The 19,937-nt window shown below is 41.5% G+C and overlaps 1 protein-coding gene across 2 annotated transcripts in view; it reads left to right on the forward strand.

Moving 5' to 3' along the window:
- Positions 1-19,937, forward strand: part of CD109 (CD109 molecule) — a 132,956-nt gene that overhangs the window by 105,719 nt on the left and 7,300 nt on the right. Inside the window, exons 29-32 of one of the 2 annotated variants that reach the window (XM_073336464.1) lie at positions 74-139; positions 11,554-11,696; positions 17,056-17,212; positions 17,626-17,728. In XM_073336464.1, the coding sequence (XP_073192565.1) occupies positions 74-139; positions 11,554-11,696; positions 17,056-17,212; positions 17,626-17,728 (469 nt within the window). Of the gene's footprint in view, positions 1-73; positions 140-2,911; positions 2,965-11,553; positions 11,697-17,055; positions 17,213-17,625; positions 17,729-19,937 lie in introns of those variants that run through there. The other variant, XM_073336465.1, reaches the window with a different exon arrangement.

The raw sequence follows: 19,937 nt of genomic DNA on the forward strand, positions 1-19,937 counted from the left end.
AGGAAGAATTCTAATCAATCCTGTCACTTGAAGATATTTTGAATATGTTTAAATCACCATGTCATTCTTTCAGATTGCACCTATGCAACCGACGGCCATTTCAGTTTCAGCAGAGGGTGTTGGGTTTGCCATCTTTCAGGTACGCAGGAAGATATTTTACTCCTTTTTTTAAGATCCCTTTTTAAATGTGGTTTTTGAAGAAAGAATGTTAATAGGAAATTTCATAAAACTAGATCAATAAGAAGAAGAATCTTGTATTTATATGAGAAGAGACAAAGCAGGTGAGGTAATACTTGTCTCATCAACAGAAGTTGGTTCTATAAAAGATATTACTTCACCCACCTTGTCTCTCTCATATCCTGGGACCATATGACTGCACAAAACAAGATTGCACACAACTTGTATTTATATAGCACCTTAAATGAATTCCAAGGCACTCTACTAATTGCCAAAATGATGTGGGTCAAATTCGGTGCAGACTTTTCCCCTGCACAATCACTGAAGCCAGTGTGATTGGATAGGTTGTAAATCAGTGCAGAACGTGGGTATACTCTTAGTAATGTATAGATTACCTTTCCCACTTCTGAACTGTCACAGTTGTTTAAATACTGTTTAGGGCAGAAAGGGAAGAAGGCCAAGTTCTCTTTAGCAGGATTTAGCTGTTTTGTGCACTCTGACAACACAAAGAGGCCAGAATCTGCTTGCAGTCTGCCAGTAGGGAATGCTTTGCACCAACCACCCGTACCCCAGTATAAGGGAAATATGGGGGATGTTACCAGATGTGCCCGTTACTTTGGGGTATGCTCATTTATTCGGATTACTCTTTTGGGGGGGTTTCTGTAATTCTGTTAATGTACTTGTGTTCATATGGAGCTCAACTCCTTCCTTCTGCAAGTCCCCTCCCAATGGAGCTGTCCTGCAGGACCTCGGTTCCCCAGGACTGGGTTCCTCCAGCCCTAGAACTAGATGAACATACACACACACACACAAACAAGCAAGTCTGAGCAGACCGGGTCAATCAGGACTCTCAGGCTGATCCCCTCCTATGTCCCTGTACTCAATGGGCTGGGTTAAACAGCACCTTCAAGCTGTCACCCTTATATGTGCCCCTGGTCTCAATAGGCTGGGCTGAGCAGCACTTTCAGCTGCTCCCCTCTGATGTGCCACAGGTTTAACACGTCCCTATCCCACTTTCATGTTACAATTGTACTGGTAGTAACCCACTTGATGAGTAAACCCCACAGTATTTTTGGGCACTACAGGGATCTTTAGTTTAGGTAAAAGAAGCGCTGCTGCAGAGCAAATGGGGGAAGCTAAAAACACAAAAGAGTAAAGTTCAGAGAGAGTGAGAGAGAAGCAACCAGTTTAACCATAAAAGTTATTTATTGAATGATAGTGATAACCACACAAGGAGAGCCTAAACCAACATAACATACATTATTAAAGGTTAATACCTGAGGTAGAAAGGAAAACAGAGAGAGAGAGAGAAAGAAGGGGATCTCACCATTCCCTGAAGCTTGAACTGGTCGGGGTTCCCAGGTGATGGTGGTAACTCAGGGCCCTGAGGGCAGGAGACAGGCAGAGCCTGTCTGATGCTTAGATCTAAGCATCAGAACACTTATTTGGGCATAGGTAGGGGTTTTTGTAGAGAAAATACAATGGTTCAAGGGAGAACACTAGATTTGTTTATGGGTAAACTGATGATTTAGGGGGTTTCTTTAGGCTAGACAATAGGAGCTGATCACTCTTGCTTATGGGTGGTGTTTTCTTCCAGGGAGCTCACAATGCAATTAGGCTGCTTCAGTATTTTGGATATCAATCAAGGATTTATTACTAGAATTGGTCTGATAATTTCTGAGCTGGGTGCGTACAGGTGTAGGTTCATTAACATCTGGAGCAGAGATTCCCATGATGCAGTGCCTCCCTGCTTTTCTGATATCAGAGTTTAGTGTGGTTCTCTGTTCTCCACTCTGTATGCAAATTTAGATGTCTCCCTGTCCCATCTTTCATGCAGATGAGGCTAGGGGAGTTGTCTCTGTTTTCCATTCTGTATGCTAATGGACATGTCTTAATCTTGTCACCCTTGTCAAGAGGGGTCTAGGTGTGTCTCCTAATGCCCTTCGCTGCTCTCTGCAAGCCTTTTCTCTGATCGGTTTTGGTTCAAGAAGAGATAGGTGGTGGTGATGGTGGGGAGGTGTCTTTCATGAATCAGACAGGCTAGATACTGTGTCCTGGTTCCCCAAAAACACAGAGCTGACTGATGTCAGGGAGGAAGAGAGAAAGAAAAGAAGTGAAAGAAGTATAGCAGAACTTCACTTTGCCACACCTCTGCTGGGATCCAGAGGACCTTATGGTATGAATTCAGGCAGCCCTAACTTAATTTTTGTCTGCTGTGTCTCAAACTAGGGCTGGCACTGATTGGTCCTCAGAGGGACCAGTAACTTGCTCCCTTATGCTTCTCAGTTTCCTAGCTTGCAGAGCTCAGCTGCTGAAGGGAATCTTGTTCATTATGTTCAGTGAAATTTCAGAGGCAATTTATGTAGGGAAAAGTAGGAATATAGGAATTGCCATTCTGAATCAGGCCTCCCGTCCATCTAGTCCAATATCCTATATGACAGTAGTCACTGCGAGATGCTTCAGAGGAAGAAGCAAGAAACCCTGTAGTAGACAGTATGGAAAAGCTAGATCTTATCTAGCATGGGGATTAAGCTCATTCTTCTTTATTTAAAAATATAGATCACTGTATATCTGGTAGTTATAGGCTGTTTTACCACAATGCTTTAAAAGGCTCCCACCATTACTATGCCTACTCAGGAAAATAGAGCTTGCCATAAGGTTTAAGTCAGCAAAATTCCAATTCCAGTTTCTTATAATCTGTTTGATCTTCTCTTTGATGTCCTGACACATCTAGGAGACCAGGAAAGAGAACTGAGAGCTTGTTCTTTAAAATGATAAATATACATATGGATAAATGACATTCACAAAGAAATTTGCATGACTGGACATTACCAATGAACAGCAGTTAAAGGTATATATGTTGTTCATTCAGCATCAAGCTGCAATGCCTGCAGACTCATAAATCATCAGTCTTTTTTATGCATTGACATAAATGCTAGTTGTGTTTACAACAAAGTTCCAATATGTTAGAGAATAATTTTAGATTCCACACAGTGGGCCAAGATGAGAATTAATATCTCAGTGGGGCAACATTTGTTCATCCATCATATCAAAAGGGCTGGGGGAGGGGAACTTAATGAGAAATACTGTATAATATACATTTTTAATAGACTACCACGAGACCTAAGGTTCAAAAACCAAACAGATGTACAAAGGTCTACATTGCTGGATCCAGTTCATCTGCTTCATCTAGATCAGGGATTCTCAACCTTTTTCTTTCTCAGGCCCCCCCAACATGATATAAAAACTCCACGGCCCACCTGTGCCACAACAACTGGTTTTCTGCATGTAAAAGCCAGGGCCAGCGTTAGGAGGTAGCAAGCAGGGCACTTGCCCGGGGCCCCAAGCCACAGGGTTCCCATGAAGCTAAGTTGCTCAGGCTTTGGCTTCAGCCCCAGGTGATGGGGCTCAGTGCCTGGGCTGCAGCCCCATGTGGTGGGACTTTAGCTTTCTGCCCTGGGCCCCAGTGAGTCTAACTCTGGCCCTGCTTGGCGGACCCCTGAAACCTGCTCATGGCTCCCCAGGGGGCCCTGGATCCCTGGTTGAGAACCACTGATCTAAGTCAGCCTTAGGTTGTATTTCTTCTTGTAGCTTAGAGACAGAGATGCCACAATTTTATCCTTATCTTCTTGCAGCTTGGCAGAGCAAAGACAAGGCATTGGAGTAAGGCATTTCATCCAATAAAACTATTCCTAGGCGGGACCACCTCTTTCCTCCTGCTTTCCTTGATGGGGCTGCTTTTCAGGAAGGAGCTCTGATATTGTTCAAATCAGATTTCACTTTTCTCCAGCTGCAAGCAGGATCTGGATCTTGTCTGCTAAATCAGATAGCATATGACAGCATGATTGTATTTCTTCAGCTGGGTTCCACTGTCCTACACCTTATCAGAGTGCAGTAGTCAGACACTCTATTCCGCGGATCTGACTTTACCTCCAGATGTAGCATGTCACACACTGATTCATTTAAATACCAGAAAGTCCCATACCATCTCCTGTTGGGATCTCAAGGACTGGCCATTATTGGAAGAGCTTTAGTTCTCCACAAGATAGATTCTTAGAAAAACCTGTGTAATTCTTGATGACTCTGCTTGATACTTTATAACCTTCTCTGACGTTGGTCTCAGTAGGCTGTAAATGAGTTTCAGCTGCCTCTACTCCAGACTCTCTAGGTTGCCATGAAAATTGCAGAGGCCAACATTTTTCTTGTAGTCTCTTGGTCTTGCAGTTGATAAACTTGCACATCAAGCTATTGCCCTGGCTTGGAGAGGAGCAGGATTAGTCCATCCCTATAATTTGAAAAGGAAGGTAGCTCTGGCCTGGTTTGGGCAGACGGTGTCCGTGTCGTAAAGAAATTTATCTTTCCTCTCCTTAAGCCTTTTGGACAAAGGGCCAGATCCCCAGTTGATGTAAATCAGCCTATCTCCATTGAAATGGAGCCACAGCGATTTACACCAGCTGAGGATCTGGGCTAAGATGTGCATTTTCCCAACGTGTTTTCACCAAGGATAATAATTAAAAGAGAGAAAATGCTGTAAATATTTCCTTCAACAAATGCCCTCAGCCAAATACATGTTTGTTATGGTGATAGTTTAAGAATAAGAAAGGGAGAGGAAGTTGTCCTTGGCTGTATGGAGACCTTCAAAATAACTCACATATTTTTGGACGTGATACCATTGAAGTTATTTTCTTAAAGTTCTTTTGGATGCAAAATATTAAATTTCAATTTCCTCTCCCTGCCCCTCTCTGGTATTCCCCTGTGTTATAAGAAGAGTGGACAAGTCTGCCTTTAACTGATTCTCTGCTACTTAGTTAGGCTGCACCAAGGAAGGTGGCTTCAGTTAACCTTTTTATATTAAGAACTATTTCCATTCCTGTGCGAACCTCCCCATACCCATGAGAAGGGAGGAAGGGAAAATCAGACCTTAGCAGCAGTAACTCATTCCAGTAAAATGTTTGCTAATTGACCTGTTCAGTATGTTGCTTCAGATGTCCATGTGCTGGTGGTAAATTCTCATGAATTTGCAAAAAGAAAAGGAGTACTTGTGGCACCTTAGAGACTAACCAATTTATTAGAGCATGAGCTTTCGTGAGCTACAGCTCACTTCATCAGATGCATACCGTGGAAACTGCAGCAGATATTATATACACACAGAGAATATGAAACAATACCTCCTCCCACCCCACTGTCCTGCTGGTAATAGCTTATCTAAAGTGATCATCAAGTTGGGCCATTTCCAGCACAAATCCAGGTTTTCTCACCCTCCACTCCCCTACACACAAACTCACTCTCCTGCTGGTAATAGCCCATCCAAAGTGACACTCTCTTCACAATTACAGGTTTCAGAGTAACAGCCGTGTTAGTCTGTATTCGCAAAAAGAAAAGGAGTACTTGTGGCACCTTAGAGACTAACCAATTTATTAGAGCATAAGCTTTCGTGAGCTACAGCTCACTTCATCAGATGCATATCGTGGAAACTGCAGCAGACTTTATATATACACAGAGAATATGAACCAATACCTCCTCCCACCCCATTGTCCTGCTGGTAATAGCTTATCTAAAGTGATCATCAGGTGGGCCATTTCCAGCACAAATCCAGGTTTTCTCACCCTCCACCCCCCCACACAAATTCACTCTCCTGCTGGTGATAGCCCATCCAAAGTGACAACTCTTTACACAATGTGCATGACAATCAAGTTGGGCTATTTCCTGCACAAATCCAGGTTTTCTCACATCCCCCCCACCCCCATACACACACAAACTCACTCTCCTGCTGGTAATAGCTCATCCAAACTGGCCACTCTTCAAGTTTAAATCCAAGTTAAACCAGAACATCTGGGGGGGGGTAGGAAAAAACAAGAGGAAACAGGCTACCTTGCATAATGACTTAGCCACTCCCAGTCTCTATTTAAGCCTAAATTAATAGTATCCAATTTGCAAATGAATTCCAATTCAGCAGTTTCTCGCTGGAGTCTGGATTTGAAGTTTTTTTAAGATAGCGACCTTCATGTCTGTGATTGCGTGACCAGAGAGATTGAAGTGTTCTCCGACTGGTTTATGAACGTTATAATTCTTGACATCTGATTTGTGTCCATTTATTCTTTTACGTAGAGACTGTCCAGTTTGACCAATGTACATGGCAGAGGGGCATTGCTGGCACATGATGGCATATATCACATTGGTGGATGTGCAGGTGAACGAGCCTCTGATAGTGTGGCTGATGTTATTAGGCCCTGTGATGGTGTCCCCTGAATAGATATGTGGGCACAATTGGCAACGGGCTTTGTTGCAAGGATAAGTTCCTGGGTTAGTGGTTCTGTTGTGTGGTATGTGGTTGTTGGTGAGTATTTGCTTCAGGTTACGGGGCTGTCTGTAGGCAAGGACTGGCCTGTCTCCCAAGATTTGTGAGAGTGTTGGGTCATCCTTTAGGATAGGTTGTAGATCCTTAATAATGCGTTGGAGGGGTTTTAGGTGGGGGCTGAAGGTGACGGCTAGTGGCGTTCTGTTATTTTCTTTGTTAGGCCTGTCCTGTAGCAGGTAACTTCTGGGAACTCTTCTGGCTCTATCAATCTGTTTCTTTACTTCTGCAGGTGGGTATTGTAGTTGTAAGAAAGCTTGACAGAGATCTTGTAGGTGTTTGTCTCTGTCTGAGGGGTTGGAGCAAATGCGGTTGTATCGCAGAGCTTGGCTGTAGACGATGGATCGTGTGGTGTGGTCAGGGTGAAAGCTGGAGGCATGCAGGTAGGAATAGCGGTCAGTAGGTTTCGGTATAGGGTGGTGTTTATGTGACCATTGTTTATTAGCACTGTAGTGTCCAGGAAGTGGATCTCTTGTGTGGACTGGACCAGGCTGAGGTTGGTGGTGGGATGGAAATTGTTGAAATCATGGTGGAATTCCTCAAGGGCTTCTTTTCCATGGGTCCAGATGATGAAGATGTCATCAATATAGCGCAAGTAGAGTAGGGGCTTTAGGGGACGAGAGCTGAGGAAGCGTTGTTCTAAATCAGCCATAAAAATGTTGGCATACTGTGGGGCCATGCGGGTACCCATAGCAGTGCCGCTGATCTGAAGGTATACATTGTCCCCAAATGTGAAGTAGTTATGGGTAAGGACAAAGTCACAAAGTTCAGCCACCAGGTTAGCCGTGACATTATCGGGGATAGTGTTCTTGACGGCTTGTAGTCCATCTTTGTGTGGAATGTTGGTGTAGAGGGCTTCTACATCCATAGTGGCCAGGATGGTGTTATCAGGAAGATCACCGATGGATTGAAGTTTCCTCAGGAAGTCAGTGGTGTCTCGAAGGTAGCTGGGAGTGCTGGGAGCATAGGGCCTGAGGAGGGAGTCTACATAGCCAGACAATCCTGCTGTCAGGGTGCCAATGCCTGAGATGATGGGGCGCCCAGGATTTCCAGGTTTATGGATCTTGGGTAGTAGATAGAATATCCCAGGTCGGGGTTCCAGGGGTGTGTCTGTGCGGATTTGATCTTGTGCTTTTTCAGGAAGTTTCTTGAGCAAATGCTGTAGTTGCTTTTGGTAACTCTCAGTGGGATCAGAGGGTAATGGCTTGTAGAAACTTGTGTTGGAGAGCTGCCGAGCAGCCTCTTGTTCATATTCCGACCTATTCATGATGACAACAGCACCTCCTTTGTCAGCCTTTTTGATTATGATGTCAGAGTTGTTTCTGAGGCTGTGGATGGCATTGCGTTCCGCATGGCTGAGGTTATGGGGCAAGTGATGCTGCTTTTCCACAATTTCAGCCCGTGCACGTCGGCGGAAGCACTCTATGTAGAAGTCCAGTCTGCTGTTTCGACCTTCAGGAGGAGTCCACCTAGAATCCCTCTTTCTGTAGTGTTGGTAGGGAGACCTCTGTGGATTAGTATGCTGTTCAGAGGTATTTTGGAAATATTCGTTGAGTCGGAGACGTCGAAAATAGGATTCTAGGTCACCACAGAACTGTATCATGTTCGTGGGGGTGGAGGGGCAGAAGGAGAGGCCCCGAGATAGAACAGCTGCTTCTGCTGGGCTGAGAGTATAGTTGGATAGGTTAACAATATTGCTAGGTGGGTTGAGGGAACCATTGCTGTGGCCCCTTGTAGCATGTAGTAGTTTAGAAAGTTTAGTGTCCTTTTTCTTTTGTAGAGAAGCAAAGTGTGCGTTGTAAATGGCTTGTCTAGTTTTAGTAAAATCCAGCCACGAGGAAGTTTGTGTGGAAGGTTGGTTTTTTATGAGAGTATCCATTTTTGAGAGCTCATTCTTAATCTTTCCCTGTTTGCTGTAGAGGATGTTGATCAGGTGGTTCCGCAGTTTCTTTGAGAGCTTGTGGCACAAGCTGTCAGCATAGTCTGTGTGGTATGTAGATTGTAATGGATTTTTTACCTTCAGTCCTTTTGGAACGATGTCCATTTGTTTGCATTTGGAAAGGATGATGATGTCTGTCCGTATCTGTACAAGTTTTTTCATGCAGTTGATAGATTTCCACTCCATACGGCTAAATGCAGTGCCTTGCACACCAGCAGGAGAGTGAATTTGTGTGTGGGGGTGGAGGGTGAGAAAACCTGGATTTGTGCTGGAAATGGCCCACCTGATGATCACTTTAGATAAGCTATTACCAGCAGGACAGTGGGGTGGGAGGAGGTATTGGTTCATATTCTCTGTGTATATATAAAGTCTGCTGCAGTTTCCACGATATGCATCTGATGAAGTGAGCTGTAGCTCACGAAAGCTTATGCTCTAATAAATTGGTTAGTCTCTAAGGTGCCACAAGTACTCCTTTTCTTTTTGCGAATACAGACTAACACGGCTGTTACTCTGAAACCTGTAATTGTGAAGAGAGTGTCACTTTGGATGGGCTATTACCAGCAGGAGAGTGAGTTTGTGTGTAGGGGAGTGGAGGGTGAGAAAACCTGGATTTGTGCTGGAAATGGCCCAACTTGATGATCACTTTAGATAAGCTATTACCAGCAGGACAGTGGGGTGGGAGGAGGTATTGTTTCATATTCTCTGTGTGTATATAATATCTGCTGCAGTTTCCACGGTATGCATCCGATGAAGTGAGCTGTAGCTCACGAAAGCTCATGCTCTAATAAATTGGTTAGTCTCTAAGGTGCCACAAGTACTCCTTTTCTTTTTGCGAATACAGACTAACACGGCTGTTACTCTGAAACCTCTCATGAATTTGTTTTTCCTGGCAAAAGCTAAAACAACATTGTTCCTGTGATGACAAATTGCTGTATGGGTTCCAGCTTGATTATACCAAACTTACGACACGTCTCCAATAAACTGACCACTCTATCCTCTGTGTTATTCCTGAACTTGTTCAGTTGCCTAGGGATACGTTGTTGTTCAAGATAAGTTTTCATTTCAGAGCCAGTGGTGTTTTGCTATCTTTGTGGTGTCTTTATTGAATCATCTCTGTACTTGAGTGCTAAATTCAGAGGTGCTATACAGAGTGACAGGAGTAAACATCTGTAAGTTGGAGTACACGGTGTAACTTACAAGAAGGGGTCAGAAGATAGAGCAGGAAAAGCAGCTCACAGAAAATTAAAGGCCCCTCTATTTGTGCTGACTTACTTGTACCACGCTTTGTGGTACCTTTGAATTTAGAATAACATCTTTTCTTTCATTGTCTGGCATCATGCTAAATGATTGTATGGCAATGGAGTACAATTTCCTACATCCTCTCCTATTGTACTGTTGTAGTGATGGATATAGTGATGTTGGTAGTTAGTTGTATTTGAAAAGATGAACCAACTCTGCTATTTTCATATAATAAGCAGAAAGTAAAGTTCTTTTTGCTGTTCCCAGAGATTTATCTAGAAGGCTAAGAAGACAGGGAGAGAGTATCGGTTTGTATCTAAAAGGAAGGTGGGGTATAATGACAAGTCTTTCCTTTTGTTGGGTATAATCACAAATCTGTCAAACCAATGTTTATTAGCACTTAATAGTAAAAGTTTTCTCACCATCTTGTAGTTGTTTTTGTTGTTCTAGGAATTTCAAAGTTGAGCTTTTCATTGTACCAAGTGCTTTTCTCCCTGAGGTGCTGAATTATAAACTCTTCCTCTGGTCCCTTTCCAGATACCTTGTCCTGCCAACCATGCTGGTGTACTGTGTTTCGGTGGGAAGATATTGCCATTATAAATCAATATCACATGGCAAGGTTCTCAGTCTTAAGGCATCTGACATTTATGTCTAACTCTCAGCAACTTCTAAATGCTTTGTGTCTGGCATGTTTGGTTCTCTACGCCACACCAGTCACTTCCCTTCCTTGGTGAATGTTCTCTAATGACTGTCACATGAAAGTGCTCATGGTCATTTAATCCTGACCTCAGCATCTTTGGTTTGGCTGTTCACATTTATACTTTCCTAAAATGTTGTGATAATCAGATCATCACCTGATTAGTCAGACCTTCCTGAAGAAATTCTTGTTCTACAACCCTTCTCCAGCTGTTTCAAGCTGCTGATGCACATCTCCTACACTAAATACATCAGGAATCCTCTGCAGTGGTGTCCAGTGTATGGGCTTCTTTTATATGTATACCACTGTCCTCTGCTAGACACACTGTCACATTTCCTTGTGTAGCTCACCTGGCAGAGGCCTGCATTTGTTGAACTGGCAGGTGAAAGCTCAGTTAGTGATATTTCTGATTTGTGTTTAGCTGATGACTGTCATGGTGTCTTTTTATTAATGAACTAGCTGATGTGATAAATTGGTCCTTATTAAGGTTTAAATAAATACATCTCTCTATTACACTGAGCCTAGAGTAAAATGCTAACCATCATCTATTTTGAATGTAGAATTGCTATAATATATCACACATAGGATCAAGGTAAATTTCTTAAATAAAACTACTTTGTGAGTAAAAATTCCTATTTGCTCTCCTTCCATATTCCCAGGTATGTGACTGTTTTTCCTTTCTAACTCTGTTAGTGTCATTGTCCAGAGTTTTTTTTCATTGCATTTCAGAATTGACAGGAAATATCTGCAGCAGTGCACATTATCAAACGGTAGAAGCTAGTTAGAAAATTCCTGCATTTCACGGAACTCACACATTTTCCTCAGTCAGGCCCTGCGAAGGTCTTAGTGGATGGCACTGTATCGTAAGACAAGCAGAGTTGCACTTGTAGCTTTCTGACACTTCCTGTATTCCTTTGAATATCACATACTGATCTGTCAACAAAAGGTATTCAGTGGCTACTGATGGCTGACACTGGACCACAAACAGAGAATTTTGAGAATCCAGATTTTAGACAATCACTACACTTAATATGATCTGTTCTCTAGAGTTCTACCATTATAGACTTTGAGATCAAGCCAACCGTCTTATTGAACTCATTTTTGCTGTACAGATTTCATCTATGTTTTGTGTTTGTACTCTCATAGCTCAACATTATTTACAATGTGAAACATTCAGTCACTGGTAGAAGGCGCAGATCTGTCCAAAGTCAAGAAGCTTTTGACTTAGATGTTGTCGTAAAAGATGACAAAAATGACATAAACCATTTTACCGTAAATGTATGTACAAGGTAAGTAACTCATTTGGTGCTTCGCTGCTTCTCTTGATCTGTACGGTATTGATACTATTTAAGAGGAGTGAAGTACTGTATGTATTTTTTAATGCCTGTGATTTAGATTTATATCTACTACAGAACAAATTAATGACTTCATAGAAGAGACCAATTATTAAATTCAGAAGCAAATATTTAAATGAACAAAGAGATATCTTATTAGATCTGAACAGATTATTAATTAACATAATTATAAAAAACAAAGCTGCCATTTGTCATCTCATTTTTTCGAAGTATGAGGGTTTCATAAAGGTTAGAGATATATGGAAGTGTTTATATGCACAATAATATCATTTGAAGTTTCAAAGGTTTCTGGTTATCTGTGCTGCTCAGCAATAGAAGATCTGCAGGTTTTATCTCCGAGCAATTTGTGAATAAGTAGAGCTGATGCAGAACATTTTTGACGGAATGAAATTTTGTCACAATATACTGTTTTGTTGAAACTGAAACATTTTGTGGCGATTGGTTTTGAGAAAAATTTTGTTAGGTGTGGGGAGAACAAGGCTCTCATATTCTGTAGCCTGGTATGTCTGAGACCCAAGTTCAAGTCCCTGCTCTGCCTGATTCAGAGTGATCTGCAATGAAAAACCTGTCTGCTCTGAGTCAGACAGAGCAAGGACTTAAACCCAGGCCAGTGCCCTAAGTACCAGGCTGCAGAGCATGACTGACACACACACAGCCCCCTGCCATTTCCCATATTGAAAAGTGCTCTGGTTTCTGTGTGAAAATGGACATTGTTCTTGCAAAAACATCAAAAGGTTTTGTTTTCATTCCAACATGGAACAAAGGGTACCAGTTGTGAAAAGTGTTTTTTGTGATGTGAATACATGTCCACTAGAAGTGGACTGAGATCATCAAAATCACTTCCTGTAAGCCACTGAACAGCCATAGGATATTATTAGCTTTTATATTTGGGTTAGCAGTGAACAGGTGGCATAGAACTGCCATATCTCATTAGTTACCTCTGAGCCATCCAGTCAGACAAGAGAACTGTGTTCTTAATTCCTTTGCTGGCTTTCTTTGTTACTTGGCATGACACTGAATATATATATTAAAGGGAAGCATTTAAAGAAAACATCTTTCTGTAGCAGTTTTCTCATTAGACACATCCTGTTGTGGTTAAAGAGCTCTGGATACTTCACAGAAAACCCTGAAGGACATTGTACTTGTATATTATATATTTACATTTTTCCCTTCTTTCTCTGCTTTACTACCAAGGACACTGGGAGAAAAACAATCTTTAAGCGCTTATCTGTTCCTGTTGAATATTTCCTCCCTTGAAATTGCAGCTCCCTTGTGACATTATAATCATTTCCATGCAAACGTGACCTTTGCAAACCATCACATTGTTCATGCTGCTTATTTTTTATACCCCTTCTCTGTACACCCTTTGTATGTTATTTATTTTAACTGTAAACTCTTCAGGACAATGTCTGTGTGTTACTCTGTTTGTACAGTGCCTAGCACAATGGGGCCCTGATCACAGTTGGAACTTCTTGCTTCACCATAATACAGATAATAAAGATATATATATATATGTGTATAATATATATATATATATATATATATAAATATAGCCAGATATGAGGTCAGTGCATAGAAGATTGACTTCATTGGGTAATAATCAACAGGAGCGTATAAAATCTTGAAACAAAAGTCCTGATTACATGTATATGTCTCTGATAATAACCCCAGTGATACAGGAGGGGGTCAGGGACACTGCAGTGTATAAGCAGAGCTGTCTGTAAACAGAATGTTTTTCAAAGTTTTCTGTGAAGTGAACTCCAGCACAAATTGTAGGCACTTCAGCAACATATTCTATGCTAAGTTACACCACGGGCTTGGGGGTAATCTTAGCTGGATGTCCCCATTTTCTTTCCCTGGCTGAGATATCTGATTCAGAGCTCTTGACCAATGATACAGCCTGGAAGGACCCCATCTCTCTCCTCTTCTGGGATGCTGAAAGGCACTGCCACTTTTGACATCTTTCTTTGTGCAGCCACTTCAGAATGGTACATGGTCATTCAGGACCAATCTCCATCAGTCTGGAGCCTAAGGTGCTCCACATGAGTCCTGATGATTCTGGGCCAATGCACCTTAGTGCAGGATTTGACCCTTAGAGTAACAGATATGTGCCTGGATCTGATAATCAGATGTTTTTTCTCTGATTAATGGGACACGGTTCATGCCATGTGTACTGAATGCCTAAATAATTTTACTGTTAGTCATTTTGGAATCCATATAACATGATGTGATTTTCCCTTTCAGCATAATCTAGAAATCATAGCAAGATGCAGGTTGTTAGTTCAGGAGAATTCCTAAGCTGTGGACTGGTTTGAGTAGTTATGGGTGTGCATCTTTGGTCAATGGCTGCAAACACCTCAAAGTTTTTTCCAATACCAGCCAGCAGAAATTCTGTATTGCTTCAGCCAGCTCTTGAGCAGACTTTGGCCAAAAGTACTAGGTTAACAGAATAACATTTGCCCACCATGTGTCATCTGCATGCTGTTGAACTTTGAGCATGTGATGTCTCACAAAATCTCCTAGTGGAAACTGTGCCAGGCTGACAATATCCTGCAACCTCCTGGATGAACCTTACAGAATTAAGATACATTTTATTGAATTAAGTTAAAGCTTATTGAATTAGGTTCAAAAATTTTGGGGCCTATTTTACTCAAAATGCTACTGTGTCTGTTATTGTGGCACTGTATATAACTCCTCAAGGAGGAGAGAGATGCTAATGTAATTCTTTCAGTTATCAGACTCTTTGAAGCTACCTTCTGGAGAGGTGCCCAAATATTCATTCAAACTAGATTTCCCAGGGACCAAGAGACAAAGAAAGAATTTTTGGATAAATAGCTTGGTTTTACACAGGCTCATTGCCTTCTTCCTGATCCAGCAAACGGACAGGACCCGTGGTCCACAGAGGGCCCCAATCCTTAGGGAATGGTTGGCAGGACTGGGCCCACTGAGGCTCCATAAGACTGGGTGCTTGTTCAGAGCTGAAGCTGAGATGAACTGGTAACACAAGGAAACCCTGCGGGTGGGGTGTTGAAGGACTGCTCCTGCCAGAGCCCATGTTAGTGCTGGGGTGATCTCTGGTAAACTTTATTAGAATGCGTGTAGATTCTTTCATGGTTTGTAATATTTTTTCTGCGTAGTCCTTCGACCTTAAGAATAAAATAGGCTGCATAGAAAAAGCTGTGTGGTAAATATAACTATGGGCAGTCCCACTGTTAACCATCCCTGAATAGACCGCAAGCAGGCCTGCTTGGGCAGCCTGCCTCTGCTGGGAATAACACAGTGATGGCAGGGAACTGTTCAGCCTGGAGATCCCCAGGTCCAAAAGGAAAGAGAACTGTGTCTCCACTCAAGAGGGGTGATGGAAGCCTGAGATTGGGTGCCCTTGTTGGACCATAGAAGGGGAATGCAGGTGCAGCTGCCCTGAACTGTGACAGCGGCGTGATGGATTTTTAGTTAGAAAACTTGCAGGATTGGTAGAGGAGCATGTGCTGTTGTTGCTAATTCTGGATGGCCTTGCCTCTGCATGCAGTGGGATTTCTGATGTCTCTAAGGAATAGGAAGGCATGCTCCATTAGCTCTACTCACTCTGCCCTCTGTGCTTACTGGCTACATATGCTTGATGTCTGTGCTCATTTGCTGCCCTCTGCTGCATGGTGCAGAGGGGAGCTACAGCTCCTAGACTGCTGGAGGAATGATCACATAACCCAAAGTTCCAGCCCAGGGTCTCCTTAATTCAGTTAAGAGACACGTTTTTCTTTTCACTTCTTTCCTTCTATCACTTGCCATTTTCTTAGCTGTGTATATGTGTGTGTGTGTTTTTAAGGGCCCATGTTACAGAGGAGACAATAGCTGGGACTATCCCCTGCCTCTCTCTGTTTTTTTGGAGGAAGGCACATGTGTAATTGTTAGGGGGTAGATCTGACTCACTTTTTTGGGGGGAGTACCAGGTTGTTTGGGTTGCCCATTGTTATTTTAGTGGTACCCAGGCTAGATAGATAGCTTGGATGTTTCTGTATCCTCTCAGCTGTAATTATAAACACAGACCTAATTACATCCAGTTCCAATTCAGTTATTTGTTTTCAATAGCAGCTACTTTGGCACAGTGCCTCATCCAACAGATGGTTTCCTCTGTTTCTAATCTCATAAGCCAACCGAAGTCAGCAGTGGTGCTGTATTTCTTTCAAAGTCCTATCTGTGTTCAATCAGCCATGCTGTCAGGCTTAATAGCATTGCTTTGTGAAAAGCAAGTCTTCCCCTTTTTTAAACCCATCCAAATCTACAAAGAAATAGTTTATTCAATTACTTTCAACTACTGTCAGGCATTCAAAATGCAGATTAGAGACATGTTCCATCCTCAATAACAATGGTGGTTTAGCCTCAGTGCCAAGGAAACAGCCTGTGCCACCAACTTTATTTAAAGAAGCAGTCTTGGCTGGACATGGAAGTGTTACATGTAGAAGAGAAAGCCATACATATATTTTGATAGTTTCATTGTGTACCACGGTATGTTACACTCCTGCTGAAGAGAAAAGTTTTCACGTCCACCATGTGATACTCAAACTGGCAGAAGATGCTATAATAAGCAATATTCAGGGGGAAATGGAAAAATTCAACTTGCTAAACTTTCTCTTTCCAAAACCAGATGGCTAATATGGAATGAACATTTTAAAATTGTATTGAAGGTTGGAGAGGTAATCAAGTGATTCCATTAAGTGAATTATGGACCCTTATTGGAGAAATAGGGAGCAAATTCAATAGACTCTTCAATCTATAAATTTACACAAAAATACCAGAAAATGGTAGCACCAAGTGATATAGTTTTAGAATCCTAGCAATGTACAGTCTGGCTTTTCTTGTAGGCCTCCTTTAAAAGTTGCAGATAATTATATTACTACTCTGCATTTTTGGGGCCCATGTCTACTCTTACTGCAGCCAAAGACAAAACTCCTTTTGGCTTCAGTGGGATCAGAATTAGGCTCCTGCAAATGGTAAATAACTGCAATACTTTTCTTTGCTCAGAGGTTAATCTACTCCTTGGCCATGTGTTTGAGGTTGCTAGGGGGAATTGAGATATAAATGTTTGTCTAAATTGTTAATTTTCAGAGTCTGTTAAATGATTCGCTTAAAACCTTAGAAATTCAACATCTGTCCTCAAACATATCATCTTTCCTTCATTTCCCAAATTCTATACTTTCTGTATTATAATGTGGAATGTAAATAGCAGAGCATTTCATTTTAATGTTAGAATATTTGATTTCTATTAAAAGTTTTCCTGTCTCCATTTTTTTAAAAGGTACTTGGGGTCTGGTGCATCTTCCAAGAGTGGTATGGCCCTCATGGAGGTTGATTTACTTAGTGGCTTCTCTGTATCACCAGATTTCATTTCATTAGATGATCCCGTTAAGAAGGTGGAAAAGGACAATGGGAAAGTCAACATATACTTAGACTCTGTAAGTTGAAAAAACAAGAAAATCCATTTGTAATGGCAGGTGCTAACCTCAACTCACCAGCTATTTGATTCAAATTCAGAAGGACACTTTTATAAAAATCACATCTTTTGAGGAGTCAGTATGGCTAAACCATTACTCACAACACTGTTGTCAATGGGACTGCATGTGTAGGTAAGGACTACTTAGATCAGAATGGGTTTGCTGGATTGAGCCCTTAGTAAATTGTTTGCTTACTTAAATGATCTGTGATTTGGCTAAATTTCCACCAAAGAGATCAGTTTAATGACCTAAATTCAGACTCTGGTCTTTAGAGGTGAGTTTTTAGACCATTAGCCAACCATCTAGTCCCCATCCCTTCCCTCACAACACCCTATCTAGAATTCTCTGAATGTATTTTTTTTGTATTTTTCTAGCTAAATGAAACACAGGTTTGTGTGGATATTCCTGCTATGAGAGACTTCAAAGTAGCAAATACTCAAAGTGCCTCCGTGACTATAGTGGATTACTATGAACCTAGTAAGTGTTAGTCATTCTTGATAGATCACTGTGATTCACAAGCTAAAATATGCAATTACTGTATTCATGAAAGCAGAGAAGATGTGAAGACCAGGAAAAGCCACTTGATACTTTACAAATGCTATAGGTTACTCTCCAGTTATCTGCAAATGTGTCAAGAGTTATAATGAATTACTATTAACTCTTTTAGTCTTAATGGAGCAGTTCTCAGCTAGTGTAGATCAGCATAACCCTATTGAAGCCAATTTATACCAGCTGAGAATCTGGCCTAGTGGTGTTTCCAAAACTACCAAAATGAAGTATGAACTCTGGTGTGGTTCAGTTACCAAGTTAATGATTATCTTCAGGTGGCCCTTCCATCTGTTTCTTATTTAAATACAGAGTTCATTAGAGGAGAGGGTGCCAGTATTTTGATTTCAATAGTTATGTAAAAAAGATGTACATGCAGAAATATTTCTCAGGTTCTGTTTTAGGTATGGCATGTGTTTTGACGAAATTCAGCAATGAATAAAACTCTTGGGTAAAGTTGGAGGCTGTGGGGAATCATGTGGAGGGGTGAGGTGGGGGGTGGGGAGAAGAGCTTAAGATAAGCCAGAGAAAATGGCAGGGGGCTGGGTCCTCCTATTACAAACTGACCTAAACTTTAATAAAGATTTGGGTTGTATACAGTTTTTATTGTCCATCCCTTAGTAGACCCAGAGGAAATCCAAATACTCCATGGCAGAGTGTTCTTTTACAAAGTACTCTATCTGGATGGAGGTAATTAATTCAGCCTATATTAAATAAATATAATCAAATCCTAGGGATCAAAATTAAAATGAGGAAGTGGCAAAAGTAATTAATTTATCCTGGCAATCTAAAGAGCGTTTAAGTCGTAAGGTGTTAATTAACACATTGTAACAATTTGTACATGACATGAATACATAATAGCTGGAATCTGTGGGCCAACTCCTGCAGTCCTTACTTTGGTGAAATTTCCATTAACCTTCAGGACTGACTGAGTTCTACAGGATTTAGCCTTTTATGTGTAACACTGATGATGAGCTAATCTCCAAAAATGACATAGTGAATGTTTAATATTTTTGAATTTACAGTGCATAAATAAATTGTAGACTTATAGAAATGTAGGGCTGAAAGAGAACTCAACAGGATGTCAAGTCCACTCTCCCACCCATGCTGGGAAAGGATTAAGTATATCTAGATCATCCCTGACAGGTGTTTGTCTAACCTATTCTTAAACCCCTCCAATAACAGTGATTCCAAAACCTCTCTAGGTAACCTGTTCCAGTGCTTAACTATCCTTACAGTCAGAACGTTTCCCCTAATATCTAACCTAAGTCTCTGTTGCTGCAAACTAAGCTGATTACTTCTTGATCTACCCTTAGTGAACATGGAGAGCAATTGATCACTGTTCTCTTTAAAACAACCTTCTATATATTTGAGTACTGTTATGTCCATCTCAGCTTTCTCTTCTGTAGACTAAACATACCCAATTCTTTCAACCTTTCCTCATAGGTCAGATTTTTCTAAAACTTTTATATTTTTGGTTGCTCTCCTCTGGACTCTCTCCAATTTGTTCACATCTTTCTTAAAGTGTGGTGCGCAAAACTGGACACAGTATTCCAGCTGAGGACTCACCAGTGCTCAGTGGAACAATTACCTTCTGTGTCTTATGGATATCATTCTTGTTAACACATCCCAGAATAACATTAGCCTTTTTTGCCACACATCACACAGTTGACACATATTCAATTTGCGATCCACTATCACTTCCCTATCCTTTTCAGCAGAACTGCTGCCTAGCCAGTTATTCCTTATTTTACATTTGTGCATTTGATTTTCCTTCCGAAGTGCAATGCTTTGCACTTGTATTTACTGATTTCAGACAAATTCTACAATTTATGAAAATCATTTTGAATTCTAATCCTGTTCTCTAAAGTGCTTGCAACCCCTCCCTTCTTGGTGTCATCTGCAAATTTCATGAGCATACTCTCCATTCTGTCCTCCGAGTTGTTAATGGAAATATTGCAGACCAGAGCCCCGCAGGACCCCACTTGATATGACTTCCCAGTTAGACAGCATACCACTGATAATTGCTCTTTGAGTGTGGTCTTTCAGCCAGCTGTGCATCCACCTTATACTGATTTCATCTACACCATATTTTCCTAGGTTACTTATGTGAATGTCATGTGAGACTATGTCAAAAACC

This window comes from Lepidochelys kempii, chromosome 3 (genome assembly GCF_965140285.1).
Source record: "Lepidochelys kempii isolate rLepKem1 chromosome 3, rLepKem1.hap1, whole genome shotgun sequence".
NCBI lineage: Eukaryota > Metazoa > Chordata > Testudines > Cheloniidae > Lepidochelys > Lepidochelys kempii.